The following is a 20673-nucleotide window of genomic DNA, read 5'->3' on the forward strand; positions in this document are numbered from 1 at the left end:
ATCAACCATGTTTTCCGACACATCACTCCACTTCACCCAATTTTCTTGATATGACATGGCAAAATGGTGATTGTTTATTGGACGATCGTGCAAAACTATTTTACACTGTCAATGCATATCAATTAAACTATTAAATATATTAAATATATAAGTATTTTGTTACAGGTTCACGTTCTAGCAAATAAAGAGGAGAAATGGTTATAGATAAAACCCGAGTCATGATTTTGGCCCCATCATATAAGGGTAATAAAGGAAGAAAAGGAGTTATGTATTTGTTAGCAAAGCATAAATAAAGAATTGGTTTTGGCTTCAACGCAGAAGCTTCAATTTGCAGCTTCCAATATAATCAAGTTTGCAAGAGAGAATCACGTTAAAAGGCATGAACCCAAACAAGATATAAATATATAAGTATTTTGTTACAGGTTCACGTTCTAGTAAATAAAGAGGAGAAATGGTTATAGATAAAACCTGTAACACCCCGTATTCCCAACAATATAAATCATACATATAAATTAGAGTATTTCAACGTATACGGAATGCTACACTTCGTAAAATACTTAAATAATAGAGTAAAATTTTCTATTAATGAATCAAACATCATCTGATAACATTTTTAATATCCTCGCAGCGGAAATAGTGTTCATAAATCTTTTCAACCAAAATATGGCTCTAAGGCCTCAACGTGTTCAACATTAATACAAAAATCCAACTAAATGGTTTCAACATAAAATCTCAAGGAAAAATACGTAACAAGGACAATCCAACATTAAAACCCGCCCCGTTACGTATCAGAGCATCATAAGACCATGAGGGAGTCGACTCACAACTTCAGCTAGTCTTGAATATCTGCACTTGCCCACAAGGCGGCAATTTCAGCAGAAGGGGTGAGATACATATACAGTAATAATAAGGATATAATTCATCAACATAGAATTAGTAATTTAAAACATCATAAACATCAACATATTATTTCTTCATTTAACTACACAACTTTTCAATGCCTCTCATTAATTCTATCACAACTCGATAACACGACAATGCTTCGTCGACTTAGATAACATGACTCCAACTTAAACAACTTAGACGACTTGACTATGCGGCGTGCATGTGGTACCAATCAGGGCATCAAGCCCCGAACAAATTTTGAGCGTAGGCTCACAGGGCATCAAGCCCCCAACGGGTTTGAGCATAGGCTCACAGGGAATCAAGCCCTCAACTTTAATGCATATGTGGACTCTGTAAAATGCCAAGACAACCAGCAACTTAATCAACTTAGACAACTTCTTACAACTCATATGACCTTGACTCGACGACAAGGATTCTACTCCACAACATCCTAATTCATCATACAACTTCGTAAATTCATATAAAATTATTCACAAGGAATTTTTGTATCAAACCAAAGCCATTCGAAAGCTAACATCTGTATCTACATTTTTCGTGTTTACACCTAAGACCAATTTCTTACCGATCAATACCAGTTGTTATTTCAAACTCGGGTACAGAAGCTAAAGTTTCACTAAAATTCACCGTTCATCATAATTTAACCACTTTTTAATAATAACCCTTTTTCATATAATCTCCTTAGACTCTCTTAGTTTTTTAGAAATCAAACACCCAATATCACTAATCATCTAACAACAGTTATTCTAACATGATTCAGGGGCTTCTTATTCCATTATTAATCAAATTCATAGTTAACCTAGTTTTCCCAATTTTCATCAATTCTCATACTAAATCAATTTTCAGAACTACATGCTTATAATTAAAGTATAAATTCTCACCCTTACCTTAGGTTTGATGAACGAACAATCCTACAGCTGCTCTTGATTCTCTAAGCCTCTTCTCTCTTGGTGCTTCTCCCTTTTCTCCAAAACCCTTTTTTTTTTGTTTTTACGTGAAAGAGTTTTTCTCTTTTGTGACTTCTATTTCTTAACCTCCCACTTCCTTATTTAATTCCTAATAATTCCACTTAATACTATTATTTCCATCTAACTCCAATTCCAACCCCTTAACTCTACTTATTCCCTTTACTACTCTTCTCCTTACAATTAATTAAAAAAAATAAAGCCATTCAATTAAAAATACATCACATAAATACAATAAATCAAATAAATAGACTCTATATTTAATAAAATAAATAAAAGCAACTAGGGCGTTACAAAACCCGAGTCATGATTTTGGCCCCATCATATAAGAGTAATAAAGGAAGAAAAGGAGTTATGTATTTGTTAGCAAAGCATAAATAAAGAATTGGTTTTGGCTTCAACGCAGAAGCTTCAATTTGCAGCTTCCAATATAATCAAGTTTGCAAGAGAGAATCACGTTAAAATGCATGAACCCAAACAAGATATAAAGAGGACAAAACCACGTTTAAGGAGAAAAACGTTCGTTCAAGCACTGCAAACTCCAAACCAAACATACACTTTGTTGATTTATCTTCTTCATGTATTTATTTTTTACATATAATCTTCAATAAATTGCAAGTTTTGCTTCTACTTCATCGACAAGAAATATTTGTTCATCATATTTGTTTTTTCACTATTTGTTCATCATATTTGTTTTTTCACTATAATCTTCATCATTTTTGTTTTTTCAGTATTTGTTCATTTTATTCCTTATTTCATCTAAATAAAATGTCAAGAGGAACCGATATAATAAATAAATAAATAAATAGAAACACCCATATTACAAAGAGATTTAAAAGTTTGTTCTTTCTTAAGATCTAAAAAAGTGACAAAATCAACTATATTTCATTCATGACAATGACAATAAAAAAATATAGATTGCCAAAAGAAAAAATTTTAAGTTCCTAACATCATTTACACTCTAAAGCAAGGCCAATTCTAGGGTGGGAGATCATGATAGTATATGGAAGCAAATATAACTAGAAAAAGTAGATGGAAAAAACAATAGATAATGACTAAAAAAAAAGTAGATTTGCAGTGTACTAAGCTACTAAGATAAGACTACTCCGTGCTCTCAAAGACACAACACATTAGTATTGTTTTTTCCTTTTGATATCATTTCTTTTTTTAAATAATAAAATCTTCACACTAGCTTACTAAGCAGACACATTTTTTAATGCAATAAAAAAATGGTCCAATAATAAAATCAAATTAATAAGAAAAATCTTTGTACTCTCACAACTTTATAAATTGATAAAAATAAATGGAGCTTGAGATTGCCCTCAACCAATTTTCACACCGAAATTCAAGAAAAAAAAAACTATGTAAAGAAGAATGGGGAGTAAAGAGATATGAAAAAAAAAAATCATACTAAAAAACGAAGAATACGGGGAAAATTAATAAAGTTTTTTTATTTTTTTATTTTACTAACCTGAGTAAACTTTATGTTGCAGAATAACTTTCTTTTGGATAATTTTTTTTTTTTAAATATTGTACATGAGGCATCTGATAAAAAATCAAATAAAAGAAAAATATAGCTGAAAGTTTGCAGGAAGTTTAAATATTTATCTAATTTTTTTTTTCTATTCTGATCTTCATGTTTCTTTGTTGTTTATTTTGCAGGAAGTTTGTTCATTTTCCGAAGAAAAACAAGCGTGAAGATATATAATAGTTTCTTTGATAATTTATGTTCTTCATTTTTGTCAATCCTTCATATTGTGTTTAGTAAACTCCATTTTTTTCTTTAGATTCATCATGACAAATGCTACATAAAGTTATACCAAACATCATTCATAATTTGTTATTCTAGATTTTTATTTTTTTCTGCTTTTTTTATTTCATTTCATGCATAACAAGTTTCCTTACACAAGAAAAAACAAATCCATAACTCTGTGTAAGGAAAAAAAATATTAATGTAAGATGATATGAATGGAAGTGTGTAAGGATAAACTGAATAAAGTTAAGTGAGACATGACAAGTGAGTTGGCAAAATTAATTACTTACATTACATTATTATTATTAAAATAAAATTCACAAGTCTAAGTGTGACAGTTGAGATGAGACTTTATGTCTCCTCCATAAAAAATCAAAATCTATCTATTACTAATTACTAATCTAAGGCAACAATATGCTGTCAAAATTACTTGATTGACCCTAAAAAAAAATTCTGAAAAATAGTTTTAGACTAACAAGTAGGGTTATTTTTGGTAGTGAATTCTAAACTTCACCACATTCCTCCTCACCATATTTTACACAAACTGTCTATTTTAACCCCACATTGAAACAACATAAATTTAAATATTTCATTAACAAACTGAAGGTCATTTTCGAAATTTCAAAACTCATACACACTACCCAATTGCCACAAAAATACATTGATTTGACTTTTGCTTTATGAAAGGAAGAAAAGATTATGTTTCCTCCCACACCCAAACTCTCTCTCTCCTTTCTACTTTTACTTTAATTCAAATTTGAAATTCAAAACTTCTCCCTCTTCATAATTTCAACTTCTACAATATTACTCCCTCCGGTCCTTTTTATAAGGAACACTTTGAAAAAATCACACAGACCAATAAAGCACATTTAACATAGTTATTTTCATTTAATACTCTTATAAATTTAAATTTATTCCATGTATACCCTTATTTAATTACTCTTTATTCAACTAACTTACTTATTTTTAAATTCTCTCTCATAATAAATAAGGGCATAAGTGAAATTGAACATTTAAAACATTTGAAAATTGGTCAAAGTTTCTTATAAAAAGGACCAAATTTTTTGCCCTAAGTGTTCCTTATAAAAAGGACCGGAGGGAGTATTACTATATTTCATTTCAACTTTCAAACTAACCGGACAGACAGACTATAAATATTACAGTTATGGAAGTAAGCTCCTTTTTAAAATCTGAGTTGATAGAAATATAGAGGAGAAGAAGAGGATAAATAATATGTAGTTATTTTTTCCTAAAGGTCGCCGGAAAAAATTGGTTGTGACCGGAAAGAAGTAGTGTTGGTGGTTCACGGTAATAGAGAGAAATGTGTATTGAGAAGAAAGATATGAGTTGGTTTACGTGACCCATCTTAATCAAACTGTGCAATTTCATTTCTTTTGCTAACATTGCATTGGAGAATGCGAACAATTATTTTAAACAATTTTAATAATATATAATAACACTTCTTATAAAAAAAATAACATAATAAAATAAGAGTTTGCTAGCGAGTGCATCCGGAGTACTCTTTGAGCATTCCTTTTATGGAAATAATTTATTCAAAAAGTAACACATTTCAATTTCTGATGCGTTGACTTCACACATTTTCATCAAAATTTGCAAAAAAAAACTTACTATTTTAAAAGCTTAAAGACCATCCCGGGACACTGTTTAGCATTTTCCATAAAATAATCACTTATGTGTTTTAAAACATAGAGTTTAATTGATATGTATTGATGGTGTAAAATAATTTTACACGGTCATCCACTAAGAAATCACCAATTTTTGTCATATGAAGAAAGTGGGGTGAAGTAGGGTGACATGGCGCAATACATGGTTGTCATTGGTTGACATTTACACCGTACTAAAACATATTACTTGAAGTGTCAATATATTATTAATGTATGTATAAAATAACTTTACGCCGACGATATATATAAATTAAATTGTTTTAATACAAACATAAAATTTTTTTGCGGGGCTGGATTAGCTCTCAAAAAAATTAGAATTGTAACTTCTGCGGAATATATAATTGTAAAAGTCACATAGTCTACACCGAGGTTCGAGCAAGAATGGTAGAGCAATGGTAAAATATTGGACTTCAATCAAATCATAGAAACGTACTGTATATGTATGTGTTGGAAACATGCAAGTAGAAGCTAACTAATAACTACTCTCATAGACTATTAAAAAGTTATATGTTATGACAACTTTTGATGGACATCATACAGTGTTGCACAAACTAGCACTACTATATTTTTATTTTATTTTTTATAATAAAGGCACTCTTAATCTTATCTTAGTTGCTCAAACTAGCACTACTATATTTTTATTTTATTTTTTATAATAAAGGCACTCTTTTTTTTTTTTTAAGTCTGTTTCATTTTATTACAACTTTTTTAATTTTCTTATTTGACCAAAATAAAGTTAATTATATACAGTTTACCTTACTTTTTTAATTTTCTTATTTGTTATTATTATTAATTAATAGGTTCGCTATAATAAATTAAGTAATAATAAATTAACAATTTAAATTATACAGGGACAAAATGTTGCCTATAAAAAATTCAAATATTTACTTATATATACATAGGAAACAAATTATTTTTGCTGGACAATTTAAATTAACTATTATACACGAGGAATAAGTTTCTGCCGATGAAAAATTTAAGTAACTATTATATACACAATGAACAAGTAGTCGCGAAAGAAAAATTAATATTAACTATTATACAAGGGAAATAAGTTGTTGTTAATGACAAATTCAAATTTACTACTATTCATTATACACTAGGAGCAAGTTGTTTTTGATGAAATATTTTAATAACTACTCCCTCCGTCCCAAAATATAAGGGAAAATTGGTCAACTAAAGTTGATGTATCTAGTCCAAATTTTTAACCAAATACATCAACTTTCTTTGACCAATTTTCCCTTATATTTTGGGACAGAGTAGTACTATACACAGGAAACACCTTTACTAATAAAAAAATAAATTATGCAGGGGGAAATTTTCACTGATAAATTTATACAGGAGATACATTGTTGCCGATAAAAATCTAAAATATCTATTATACACGGGATAAGTTTTCACCGGTAAATTTTATAAAATAACTATTATACACAAGACAAATATGAAACCAGATATCTCAAATAAATTTTTTAACTTAAAATATATATATTTTTTGACAATATTTTAGACTTAATATCATACAGAGAACAAAAAAATAAAATTGTAAACTTAGTGATTGCAACAATGTGTGTCAACGATACAAATAGATTGCACATTTACAAGAGAGTTGTTCACCGATCAACACACTTGAAAATGTTGATAGTGACTCGATCGGTCCATAAACTTTTTTTTTGACAAAAGTCCATAAACTATTTAAAATGCAATGTTTGTCATAAATAAAATTTATATAATTTAAAATAGTAATTCCAACAATGTGTTATGTGTGTTAATGACATAAATCAATTGCACTTACACGAGATAATTATCCACTGATCAAAACACTTGAAAATCTTGGTAGTCAACCGATCAATCCAAGAAACATATTGTGATCCTTATTTCTCTTTTATAACATTTGTAGTTTTTATTTCACATGTTGCATGTGTAAACATGCTTAATATTTTGTTGTTTTCATTTAGTTTTGGCAATTTTAATATTTTATTTGTAAATTGTTTCTAATTCACATGTGTATCTTTAAAACATATATCTATGGTCTACTATCTTCTAATTTTAATTTATGAATCTTAATATTAGTTTGGTTATTCTTATTACTTTTTCAACTTTTGTCCTTTATTTATAATTTTTTCAAATTATTATATGTCAAATTTGATTTGTATATCTACCATTTTAAAAAATTCGGAGATTATATTAAATCTATTAAATGCAACAATATACTACTATGTTATGAGCATCTTGATGTTGTCCAAATTTCAATTATAAAGTGAGCACACAAATTGGAAGAGGATGGAAAGAATTATGCATAAAATTGTATGTGTAAATCAAAAGTGAGAAGTAAGAATAGTCTCAAAGTTATTGAAAATATTTACGAGGAATAAGTATTCAACTCTACTCAATAAATATTTGTCCTAAAGAGATTAGTTAAAATATCGTTATCACTTGGTTTTTGTTTGGACCAAGACAAATAAAAACAAGACTAAAATGAGAGAATTGTTTTAAAAAAAATCCATATCCATATATGTAAATAAGAGGTAACAATAATCTCACCGGGAAATATTATTACATGGATTATTATAAAGAATTCATTAATTAATATTCACGCGGAATACGTCGTTGTCAAAGAAAAATTTAAATTAGCTATTATATATGGGGAACAAGGTATTTGCTCATGAAAACTTAAATTAAATATTATATATTGGGAATATTTTTTCCTGATGAAAACATTTAATTAACTATTGTAAACAAGAAACAAGTTATTGTTTATCAAAATTTTAAACTAACTATTATATACGGGAAATAAGTTGTTCGCGATGAAAAATTTAAATGATACAAGAAATAATGTTGTTGAAAAAAAATATTTAAATTAACTATTATACATGAGGAACAAGTGTTCGTTGTTCAATATTTTACATTTTTACGTCACTATTGTTGATAAATATTCTAAATTAATTCTCATACACATGAACAAAGATGACTTGGTTTTAATTTCTGAAGACGCTTCTTATTCATACCACTGCGAAATTCTCACATCTCCAAGATAACTCAATGAGAAGTACTTCGGTACAGCCTCCCATGCTTACATGGATCGTCATAGGCCCAACGTTGGTGACATTTAGAAGTTTGAGTTTGATAAAACTTCACAATACTTATTGGTGTGCCGATATAATAATTTTTTATATACCGTGTAACACAAGCAAACTCTAAACCCTAATTTGTTTTCCTGTTTTCCCTCCATTTTATCTTGCAATTTTTATTAAAAAATAATACAATTTTGTCTTAACTAGGATTCGAACCCACAAACCTTCAATGAAAGACAATATTTCCAACCACTATGGCAAATATACCAATTGTGATTAAAATTATGTGCAATAATTGATAAGCACCATCAATTTTAAAAGTATATCATATCAAAATTATTGTTGACTATATTATTCATTACGAAATATTTTTATGTCTTTCCTGATCAATTATTTTTTTTCTACCGGATCATAAATTTAGAGAATAATTATCATGTGAGATTTGGAAAGTTATTATCACGTGTAATTTGAAAAGTTATTATCAAACTCAATTCTGCTAAATCAAATTTTTTTTTGCAATACAACAAAACACAACCATAGTCATGTCACTAATCACATTCATTATTTTGATTTTAATATTGCAGATTTAATATTAACCAATGATCAATTGATACAATATGCACTAGCAGACCAATTGTGATGTAAATTATGTCCACAAAGTGTTAAGCTCCATCAACTTTCATAGGAAAGATTTCATACGACAATTAAGCACCATCAATTTTCATTGCACAATTTAAACAATTAAAAACCAATAATCTCTTATATTATAAGCTTGCTAACATAAGCTAACCCTAAACCAAAATTTTTTCCCTCTCATTTTCTCTTTCTTTTTATTGCAGCTTTATATTAAAAAAAAAATACAGATTTGTCATCGAACTTGCATCTCTTACTTACAATAAAATCTTTCAACCGCTAAAACATGTGCTTCAATTATGAAAGAATTTAGGAATCCTAATATGTTAACCCCGTTTTCAATAAATTTGAACGACATAATTAATCACAATTTTTATTTATTTATGGATGTCTACTTAAGTTTATGTTATTGATTATGTCTTAAATTTTTTTTTAACCTTTAATTATCATCAATTTTTTAACCTTTAGTTATCAGCAATTTTTTTTAATAAGTAAACAAAATGATGTGGTTCCAAATTTATTTAAAAAATATATAAAATATAAAATAAGCACATAAATAAATATAGAATAATTAGTCCATGAAATTCCCTATACTACTCTTATTGAAAATGCTCTTAGAATTTTTGTATTTTATTTTTTATTGTTACATATTACACCTAATTAGACCCATGCGGTGCATGGGTCAAAGTTCTAGTAATAAAAAATAGGAGTACATACACTACAAGAATACTTCAATTTATTGGCAGAATTTACTGGCGGTTTTGGCCCTCAATAACTTCCTGGCGGTTTAAGCCCTCTAAAAATGAAAAAAAACCCTCACAAAACTTTTTTGGCAGACCAAACCGTCAATAATTACATCTTCTTGAAACGAGTAAAATGCTGTTATTTAGTGGCGGCTTAGGCCGTCAGTAAAATTTTGTCACATAATTAAAGGCGGCCTAAGCCGCCAGTATCTTTTCCAATATTAAAAAAAACAAAAGAAATCAACGCATGAGAAACACAGCTGTCTCCACTTCTTCACGAGGATGAACACAGGGCAACATCATCACTCACCAAACTCAACAGCCATGGCTTCCTCTATTCTCTTAACTCCCTCCCACCAACAATTTCCTCATACACCAATCAAAACTCTCCACCTCATCAAACTTTTCAAATCTTCCACCACCACCTTTCTTCCACCAATCAAATCATCCGTTTCAATTTCTCTCCAACCTCACCAGTCACCACACCACACTCAACTAAACTTCCGATCGGGAAAATCTCCCGCGACTACGACATCCCTTTCACCTCTCGTTACAAAGAACATTACGATTATTTCTACAACCAGAATCCAAAAATATCAATCAACAATTTTTCGAACAAACGTTCCTCCCTGTGGTTTCATTGTTCAGAAACCAAACATCATCGCTTTGCAAGAAGAACAAGAAGAATGAAAAAAATTGGTTGCTCGCGGTTTCTTTGTTCCGTTTCATGAAAAAATCAGATCTAGTTTCTATTACATGAAGAACAAGAACAAGGAATATTACTAGATCTAGCATGCCAACAAACAGATATGCTTCTGGTTAAAAAAAAAAAAAAATCTGAATCTGATTTCAATTTATTAATTTTTTTTAATTATCAGGAGTTCCTGGCGGCTTGGGCCGCCTATAATGTGTCAACGTTCAGCTTTCCACTTTGTGGCGGTTTGGGCCCTCAATAAATTTACAGACGAACTATTTATTGGCGAATTGTGGCCGCCAGTAAATTTGGTCAGTTTTGTTATTTACTGGCGGTTTTCCTCACTTTTAGAGGGTTTATGGCCGCCAATAAATGACATTTTTCTTGTAGTGATAAAGCATGTTACATATTTAATGTTCTTAAGATCAATATATGTGTACTCCCTCGGTGGCATAATATAAGTAAAAATGTGTCAAAAAAAACTTGATCAACTTTTCCCTCAGTGGCATAATATGTCTAGTTAAATATTTGGATCATATATATTTATTTTTGTTGATCAACTTTTATTTATATTTTGGGACGGAGAGAATATTTACTTATAGCATCTTCAATGATATTTTTTTTAGGAATAAATTCTTGCTTCTATGCAACTCACTTAGATATTTTCATTAAACCGAAGAATTTTAGAATACAAATTTTGGAGAATTATGTCAATATTTTTATATACATTTTAGATTTTTAAAAAATTGAAAGAATATTGTAGTATTATGATTATATATAACGATCCCATTTATTTAGCAGAACTAAAACAGTTTAAATTTAGAAAGTCTTAAATAAGTATAACTACTACTATTTTTTTTTTGGTACAGGTATAACTATTATTTTTTATTAATATTGATTCTTATAGAAATGGAAAAGAATATGGACACCCAATAGTTAGTTGGTCAGGTGGTGATTGACGTTAGACTTTATAGGGAGGAACACAGTTCGATCGGGAGGAGGGTGAAATCACTTAATGTCAGAACTGAACGTCGAACCAATTTAGGCGGTCCGGTGGACTTGAATCTGGTGATGAAAACCAAAAAAAGAAGGAATGTCTACGAGAGGCGGGCATGCAGTATAAGAGAGACGATAATTTGGATTAGTGATCGAGGTTTAGCGGCGGTGTCTATCGAACTTGATTGTAAACAAGTTGTTCACAACATCTCCCATAACATTGGGACTCTCTTCGGTCATTATTATAAACAAAAAAAATAATATTTTAAGTTCATTGAAAAACTGATGTATTTGACTTATATTATAGACCAAATAATCAGTTTTTCAATGAACTTAAAAAGCGAACAATTTTGAATTATGAGCCATTTTTAATTTGTTGTGAAGTTTTACTTTCTATTTTTTTTAAGAAAAGAAAGAGAGAAAAGGAAATTACGCGAAGATATTAGTGGTTGGTTTTGTTGCAAACTATGCCCCTCTTGTTCTTCCAAATTTTGTAGTTATTTTGCTATTGACAATGCAGTTTCCATGCCTTGCGCTTTCTTCTTTGGCTAGACTTAAAATGCACTAATAATTTAATAACTAAGTTGCTCCCTAAGCCTAGGCCTACTCCCCAGGGACAGGGACAAGGTCCCCTGCAGGCATGTCACCAACACCAGGGATATTCTCGATGTTCTTCCAGGTTTTAGAGGAATTTTAGAGATGAGATTAAGTGTAAGATCATGTTTATGGCTCTTCACAATGGTATATGCTGGCTGCTTCTTTCCAAGCATGTTACCTTCACCACAAAGTGGTAAGGGTATTGGACCTCTTAATCAGGTGGTCAGATGTTCGATTCCTGACTTCTGTGTATAGAAAGAATTCAGTTGAGAGGAGATAACCTACTTTTTGAGTCCCATAGGTTCCCTTACAAAAAAGTGTTAGAATCAAGCTTCCGAAATCATTTAGTTGAGCTGTTGAATTTGATTAAATATTTGAAATATTTGTTGTCCAAATGACGATACCATTTTGATTGTTCAATATTACTTCCTCCGGTCACATATATAAAGAAAAAAAATTGTTTACGCGGTGTTTAAGAAAGTTAGTTAAGTGTAGTTGATTTTCTTGATTTAGTGTGAAACATAGTTAAGTTTACTATATTGTCCTTTTTATTCTCCTTGGAAATCACATGCTTTTTATAAAAGTGAAATAAATGCATGAAAAAATGTAATATTAAATAAGGGTATATTAGGAAGGGTGATGCTAACATGTGCCCTAAGAACACATGTTAAGGAATCTAAAAGTGGAATTATTCCATTAGAAAGTGTAACAATTTGACTTACAAAGAATTGAATGCACAAATTTTGAGGAGAATATTTCTATATTAAGTTGTTTATCATGTGCCCTTAAGGGCACATATTAGCTTTTGCCTATTATGAATAGTAGTATTAATTAGTTTAAAAGTTGTTGATTTTTGCTTATAATAGTGACCAAAGTTTGAAGTGATTTTTTGCTTATAAATGTGATCGGAAGGAGTACAAAATTTTTATGTTTGTCAATTGTGACTATTCCTGATGAGTCTCTGAAAAATCCTAGCTTGAAGTTTGTGCTGTTTGAGATTATTGTCTCTCGGTCTTTGAGTGATTTGGATGATGTAATTGTGTCGTCGACTGAACTATAACATGAATAAAAGGTACAATATATGAGGAAATTAATGAACAAGTGATTTATGTTATGACTTAGGAAAGCTATAAATGTGTAACAAAAAAAGTTTAGATGATGATGTTTTTTGAGGAATACTACTAGAATTTTTTTTTTTTGATAAGCTAATACTACTAGAATTTAGTTTGGTGACAACTGTAGTCGTTGAGATGGTTTGAGAGAGAGAGACATTCTTTTTTCAAAAATATCTTCAATTATTGAGAGAGAGACATTCTTTTATAATTCTTGTAAAAATTTAATGGAGAATGTTAACTTGTGCCCTTAAGGCACATGTTAAGGAAACAAAAATAGAAATTATTAAATGCTAATTTGTGCATTTTGACTTTTGTAGCATTAAATTTCTTGTATCATTAAATATTGAATTTCTATTTTAGTATATCTTAACATGTGCCTTTAGGACACATGTTAACATGACCCAAATTTAATTAATGAATCTTGAATTATGAAATGATTCTTATAAAATAGGACAACAAAATATTGCAAAAAAGTCTTATATATTGAGATGGAGGGAGCAGTAACTATCTGAGAGGAAAAAAATGTCCTCAATTATACATCATTTTACAATATTAATGACACATTTAATGTTAGTAGTATTACGGTCTTTTTTTTAACTTTTAAATTTATTTTTTGCATATTATTGATAAAGAATAATTTTATAAAATAACTCATAATTTTTCTATTTTATACAAAACTAATTACATTTCTTAAGACTTAAAGTGTTTGAAATGATAAAAAAAAACGACTTAAGTAAAAAAAACATTTAAAGTAATTATTTAAGTAAAAGCTAACCTCAATTTATGATGGCTACCCTTATAAAATTATAGTATATTGATTGATTCTGATAAAAGTGAAAAATACAACAAAGTCAACTAAAATAATAGTCGGTTATTATGCAAACATTGTGAGTCTGTATTTAGTCACTAAAATTAAAGTCGTTTGATTGAGATTAAGGGTCCGTTTGACCTGATTTTTTTAACTCTTTTTTAGAGCTTATGCAATTTTTGTATATTATCATAAGTTTGTCAAGGTAGTTTATGATAAAAAAGTTTATAACATTATAATTTTCACTAGTGTGAACTTATAAACTAATATAAAACCTAATTTATATTGCATAAGCTCTAAAAAAAGTTCGGCCAAACGAGCCGTAAATGATTGAATTTTTTTTTGCTTTCGCACCGGTTTCTGACCCACGTTTGGTGGACAATTAATCTGGCTCGTGCGTAGAGACATGCGCACTGGCCAAGCGTTATTCCTCATTGCCACTGGAGCCCAAACAACTTGGTCGTAAATTATTGAAATTTTAATGATAGAATTTTTATATTTCACCAAATTAGAACATCACTGGAATTTAGTACAAAAAAAAAAAAAGAACATCACTGGAATTTAATTCATCTGATTATGATTTTATAGTTTTGAAAGTAGCTTGACTACATGTTACTTTTTTTTGACTCAAGCTTGACTACATGTTACTAGATTGTACTTAATCCATAAGATTCCGTGGGTTATTTGCGGTGAATTATTTTAGTCATTTTACTCTTTTTAGTGACTGTCCTTGAGTGAATGGGTTTGGAATTATTGATTTTGAATTATTTTTTACAATAAATTATTTTCTTTTAATCCGTACTTGTTGGTCAAACTTTTGAATGAGTTTGGTTTCTTTTTCTCAAAGGGGTAGAATGGTAAGAGATTTTATACCAAAAAAAAAAAGAATGGTAAGAGATTTGGAGATTTGGATCTCATAAATAAATGATCAACAGTTTGAGATCCAAATTTTGATTAGGGAGAAAATTAATGTACTTGAAGTAAAAATATAGTGATGTTCCGATAAATAAAAAATGAACATACTTACCCACTTTGTGGTCAACAAAAAAAAGAAACTCCCGTCAAAAAAAAAAAAGAAAAGAAAAAATGACCGTTATAATTTGAAATCCATCAAATCAATCAATTCAGAACCCTAATTCCCAAATCCAACTCTCTCTCTCTCTCTCTCTCCTTCCGCAGCTGTTTTCTTCTTCTTCATCTTCAACTTTCTCTGTTGAATCGATCAAGAAAAAAAGTTCAAATCTTTGTCTTTAACCCTTTAAGAACCCTAATCTGAACCTCTTCGTTCTTCTCTTCCTAACCCATAATCCCAACCAACCCTTTTTCTACTTCTTCTTCTTCTTTCAGTGTTCAAATTCAAACAATGGCTGAAAACGAAGATATAATCAGTACTCTTCCGAATTCCTTACTGACCAGAATTCTTTCATGGGTTCCTACCTTAGATGCTGTTCAAACGAGTGTATTATCAAAGAGATGGAGACATGTGTGGAAAGAGATACTGGTTTTGGATATCTCTGATGAAAGTTTTGTTGATGAATCATTTGCTGGTGATAAAGTCGACGAATACCAGCAAAAAATTGATACCTTTACCGAATTTTCAGGCTTTGTGAATTCGGTCCTTGCCCTTCGGAAATGTGCCACAACAAAGATGAGACTTTTGTGTAATAGGTCCCACTACTACAGCCATATTTGTAACAACGCTGTGAATACTTGGATCCCATCAATATTTTCCTCTGATCTACAGGAATTTGAATTCCAAATTAGATGTGTGGGCCTTAGTTTCCTAATACCAACGACTCTGAACCTTTGCACAAGTCTTAATTCTCTAAGGTATGGACTTTGTTAGTTTTTTGTTATTGTGATTTGAATCGGTAATGGGAAATTGGGGGGGGGGGGGGGGGATTTGAATATATAGTTTTGGGTCACGAATTTTTTTGAGGAAACTTGAAATGGGGGATTTTGGGTCACTAATCTTTTATGCTTCACATGTACTGAGTATGTTTTATAAATTAAAAGAATTAATCAACAGTAATTGCATTGATTTGTATTATAAGGTTTACAAGAAGCCTTATTTACATAGGCTGTGAGTGAAGTGATAGGAATGAAGTAACAACTTCCTATCTATGTGTAACAGTTACAGCATAAGAATGTAACAAGCAGCTCCTATGTATATGGAATAAATGTTGTATCTTATGTTACTACTCCTTTTGTTAGTTTTTTGTTATTGTGATTTGAATTGGTAATGGGAAATTGGGGATTTGAATATATAGTTTTGGGTCACTGATTTTTTTGAGGAAACTTGAAATGGAGGATTTTGGGGTCACTAATTTTTTATGCTTATTTATATAGGCTGTTAAAAGGCTCCTAGTGATAGGAATGAAGTAACAACCTTCCTATCTATGTGTAACAGTTGCAGCATAAGAATGTAACAGGAAACTCCTATGTGTATGGAATTAAATATTGTATCTTTTGTTACTACTCCTTTAGTTGTGCAACAGATGGATAAACTCATGTATAGCTACTATTATTTTGATGCTAATTGGTCTTATTATTTGTTTTTCAGTCTAGCTGGTACAATTATAATTGACCAGAATTTGTTAAGGACAATTCACTTGCCAATGCTGAGGTCACTGAAGCTAAATATGGAGACTGTTGTTGACATCAAAATAGTGAACCAATTTATGTCAGGCTGTCCAAAACTGGAAACATTAGAAGGCTATTTTCATTTTGGTGATTATTCTAACATTCACATTCCACAAACATTGGAAACAGTGAAATTCAACACAGATCCCAATGGGATTGGATTCTTAGAGTTGAGATTTGTGGGGCTTGAGGCTAACAAAGGAACCTTGAAATATGTGAAGAAGGGTTCTCTCAATATTTCTTCTGAAACATACCTTGCCACAATGCTAGATCCCCTGTTCACTATGTTCAAAGTTATGTCTGGCGTAGAAGAGTTAAAAATGCATACCTCAACAACAAAGGTAAGGATTTACATTGTCTAGCAACTAAATTTCATAATTTTGTTCTAACAAATATGATAAATGGTTTAAATTTCTAAAGAATTCACATTTCAACTTTACTTTATAGTGGCTATATGGGCGTTGGAGGCTTGATCGTCATTGTCTTTCTGAGGTTTTATCCCTCCATACTCTACATCGGCTGGAGCTCATCACCCCGCTGTTTGTCTCGGGTTTCTTCTTGAGCGTCGTTCAACAATGCCCCGTATTACATGATTTAAAGATTGAAAACCGCCAAGAATCACCTTATATGCTTTGGACTGAACCGAAATGTCTTGATTTCCCTCTAACTCAACTAACTCATATTCAAATCAAAGGTTGTGAAGGATCACCGGAGGAAGTGGACTTTGCGGTGTTTATTTTGAAAAACGGGAAAGTTGTAGAGGAAATGAAACTTTTGGATATTCCGGCTGACAAAGAAAAGTCATTTGAAAAGGTCATGCAAGAGCCAAGGGCAAAGACAGGATTGTGCAAAGTCATACTTGGCAAATTGGTATGTGAGGCCAATTTTTGTTCTTGAATAGGGCGATTGTTATATATTATGTTTTTCAACTAATTTGCTACTTCCATTCACAACTTTCATGCTAGTATTCATTACATATATATATATATATATATATATATATTGTTAAATCATGCTAATTTTCTATTGTAAATTGAATTTGCTTGTGTTAGGACCCCAGCTGCTATTGAAGGTCCAAATGGGAAATGATGACATTAGCTAATGGATAGGAGGCAACATCAATTTTGAGCTATTCTGTTATCTGAGGGATCAGTTTTGAGGGTTGAACTCTGTGGCAGTTTTGGATAGGAGGCAATATCAATTTTGAGCTATTCTGTTATCTGAGGGATCAGTTTTGAGGGTTGAACTCTGTGGCAGTTTTGGATAGGAGGCAATAGACTTTCTGTATATTACTTTCAGTATTATTTTTGATCATATCTTAGTTTAATTCTAAATCATGGCAAAAACCTCTTTGCCCCATTGAATCGGAGCCAAGGGCCTTGAATGTAGTGGAGTATTTTTACTCATATTTTGGAGGCTCAATTTTTGAAAAGATATCCTAATATTGATCAATTTTCAAACAAAAGAAAATGGATGGTGTAACGAGATATTCTTATATGATCACAAAATTGTATACGTGAGGTTGAAATTGTCTATACCTTTAAGGAAAAAAAATGCAAATACAATTCTCTCCATCTCAGTGGTTTTCTTACTTCGTATTTATTCACATTTTCCCATTTTCCGTCTCTTTTTCTTCTTCTTTTTTTGTTGCCTAAAGTCGACCTAAAAGTAAGGATTCTAAAGTCATGGAATCATGATTCCATTATAAAATTTATATTATTTTCAGTATTACAATTTTAAAACATATATTTGAAAATAGTTTCTCCAACATATAAATAAATTTAGATATCTCTTGTTTTAAAAAGTCAAACCCATGGCTTCTCATATTTTGCCAAAATCTTACAAGAATGCTTATATATTGTGTTGCTTAGTTATTTAAAGTAATGACATAATGTTTGTTGATGTCAATGAAAGGGATTATTATGCATCCAATAAAGGAGGCTACACGTATGGATGAAAATTAAAGCCATATTGAGAAATTAATTTGATGTCCACAAAGAAGGCATAGATCGACTATTACTCATGAGGAAGTTTGCCATTGCCAATGTCAATATCAATGCTCTACTGAAAGCCAAAGTCTTGCTATTACCCTAAGAGCATAAATATCGGTCCATTTGTTATGTTTCTTAACTGTACACAAAGAACACCTTGTCAGATCAAACCGATAATTGTTAGATAGACAAAGTTCTTACACTTATTTTAAAACGTCTCTCTGCACACACACACGAGGCTTAAGTGCCACATATATAAAGGGATGGCTTTTGTTATTTTATTTTATTTTTTTAGTAAAAAGTCAAATACCTAAATTTCAAATTTCTTTAAATACTTTATGAAATTTTGAAATAACCAAATACTCCTTTGAAATTAATAAAAGACAATCAAATATCCCATCAAAGTCAATCAAATATCTCCTGGAGGGGATATTTAATTGAATTTTGACAATTTCATAAGAGTATTTGCCTATTTCATAATTTCAGAAAGATATTTGACAAAATTTAAAATTTCAGGCGTATTTGACCTTTTACTCATTTTTTTCACTTCTTTCAAAATACATGATAGTAGTTGTTATTATATTATTAAATGTGACAAATTTTAAAGTATTTGGTTCGGATATTTAAAAAATGTAGTTGAGTTGTTTAAATAATTGAAAAATATAAAAAAAATATAAAATATAAAATGGGTCCATTTAAAGAACTTAAATGGGTTCAATGGGAAAAAAAATTCCATTTACCCCTACGAATAATACAATATTCCTAGTTTATCCCTTTTATTATTTCACCTCACCCCTATATTTAGTCGATGTTACTAACAAAAAAAATATCAAAAAAGAAATACTTTATCGGAATACTTTATTTAATCCGGTTCACTTGAATAGAGTGTCCCGAACACTTGAATAACCGTGTAGGTAAAGAATGCTAAAGAGTAACTTTAAGGGCTTTAAATAGTAATCCCTCCGGTCTCAAATATAAGAAAAGATTCTTTTTTTAGATTCATTGAATCATTGATGTATATGGACTAAAATGTAGACCAAATACACAAATGATTCAATGAACCTAGAAAAAGTGAAAAGTCAACGCATTAAAATTCGAAATTCTTAACCCTTTTTAATAAATTGTTTCTTTAATTAGAAACCTTAAAGAATGTCTCGAAAGCACTCGTTAGCAAGACCCAAAAAAATGCATACCATAACACTTGAATAAGGTGTTCAGGTAAAAATAAACTGGAACAATTCAATAAAGTGTTCCCGTAATGTGTTAAGAAAAGTTTTAGTTAATACAACATGACTCCATATTTAAAAGCTCAATCATCTCTAAAGATAATTAGACTTAACTTTTGATGGCTTTCAATCTTTCTCTGAATTTTTTATTGTTTGAATTTTCTAGATTTGGATATTTTTGGTTATGAATGATTTTTTTTTTTAAACGGCAAAATTTATTATTGATCAGATCTCTGCACAAGACGAATTGGTTATAAATGATTGAGAGGGGGAATGGTAGACGGGGGTATATGACTGTATGTTGTCATTCTTGATCATGTTGCTGCATCATCAAATCACCTCTTTGCCGAGAGGACAATGCCCTGCCTAGAAACGACATGGAAGATGGCGTTTAAATATAGAGTCATTCAATTTTGAAACTTAAGTTTTTTAGTGTCAGAGTTAAGGTACCACAACTGCAGTTTAGAGATCCTTGAGCTTTTAAATATGAATTCATGTTACTGCATCAATTAAAGTTTTTGTTACACTTTACCGGAATACTTTATTGAATTATTCCGGTTTGCAATATTTTTAGAAAAATGTTATTCAAACATAAATTTTTTAACAAAATTACAATAAATTTACCTTTTTTTTTAAATATTTGTTGCATGTTTCGATATATGTGTTGTGAGTAGAGAAAATACGATGTCGTATTTTTATCTAACATTTTGATGTTTATATAACACATCTTTATTTTTACCTGAACACTTTACTCAATTGTTCTGGTTTGTAATTTTCTTACTTGAACACTTAAATAAAGTTTTCCGGTTTCCAATTTTTTCCCCTAAACACTTATTCAAGTGTTCAGAAG

General features: G+C 30.2%; 1 protein-coding gene and 1 long non-coding RNA gene across 2 annotated transcripts; one reads left to right on the top strand and one right to left on the bottom strand.

Annotated features, from left to right (window-relative positions):
* Positions 1-554: 554 nt before the first annotated feature.
* Positions 555-2158, bottom strand: LOC123891239. The gene is made up of 2 exons (XR_006803034.1): positions 1791-2158; positions 555-846 (listed from the first exon to the last, which is right to left on the bottom strand). It is a non-coding gene; the product is annotated as an uncharacterized LOC123891239 (long non-coding RNA).
* A 12960-nt stretch (positions 2159-15118) lies between these two features.
* On the top strand, positions 15119-18185 carry LOC123890204 (FBD-associated F-box protein At5g22730-like). Its single transcript, XM_045939761.1, has 4 exons — positions 15119-15793; positions 16527-16947; positions 17054-17476; positions 17659-18185. Exons 1-4 carry the CDS (start codon positions 15327-15329, stop codon positions 17674-17676), a joined length of 1329 nt encoding a protein of 442 aa, XP_045795717.1. The 5' UTR covers positions 15119-15326; the 3' UTR covers positions 17677-18185.
* Positions 18186-20673: the final 2488 nt, after the last annotated feature.

Source organism: Trifolium pratense, linkage group LG6 (genome assembly GCF_020283565.1).
Source record: "Trifolium pratense cultivar HEN17-A07 linkage group LG6, ARS_RC_1.1, whole genome shotgun sequence".
Classification (NCBI taxonomy): Eukaryota; Viridiplantae; Streptophyta; class Magnoliopsida; order Fabales; family Fabaceae; genus Trifolium; species Trifolium pratense.

Bases quoted from the DNA above. Each gene is read 5' to 3' on its own strand.
- LOC123890204 (XM_045939761.1), top strand. From the start codon at position 15,327: ATGGCTGAAAACGAAGATATAATCAGTACTCTTCCGAATTCCTTACTG. The intron at 15,794-16,526 runs GTATGGACTTTG...TTTGTTTTTCAG, and splicing joins ACAAGTCTTAATTCTCTAAG to TCTAGCTGGTACAATTATAA. The intron at 16,948-17,053 runs GTAAGGATTTAC...TTTACTTTATAG, and splicing joins TGCATACCTCAACAACAAAG to TGGCTATATGGGCGTTGGAG.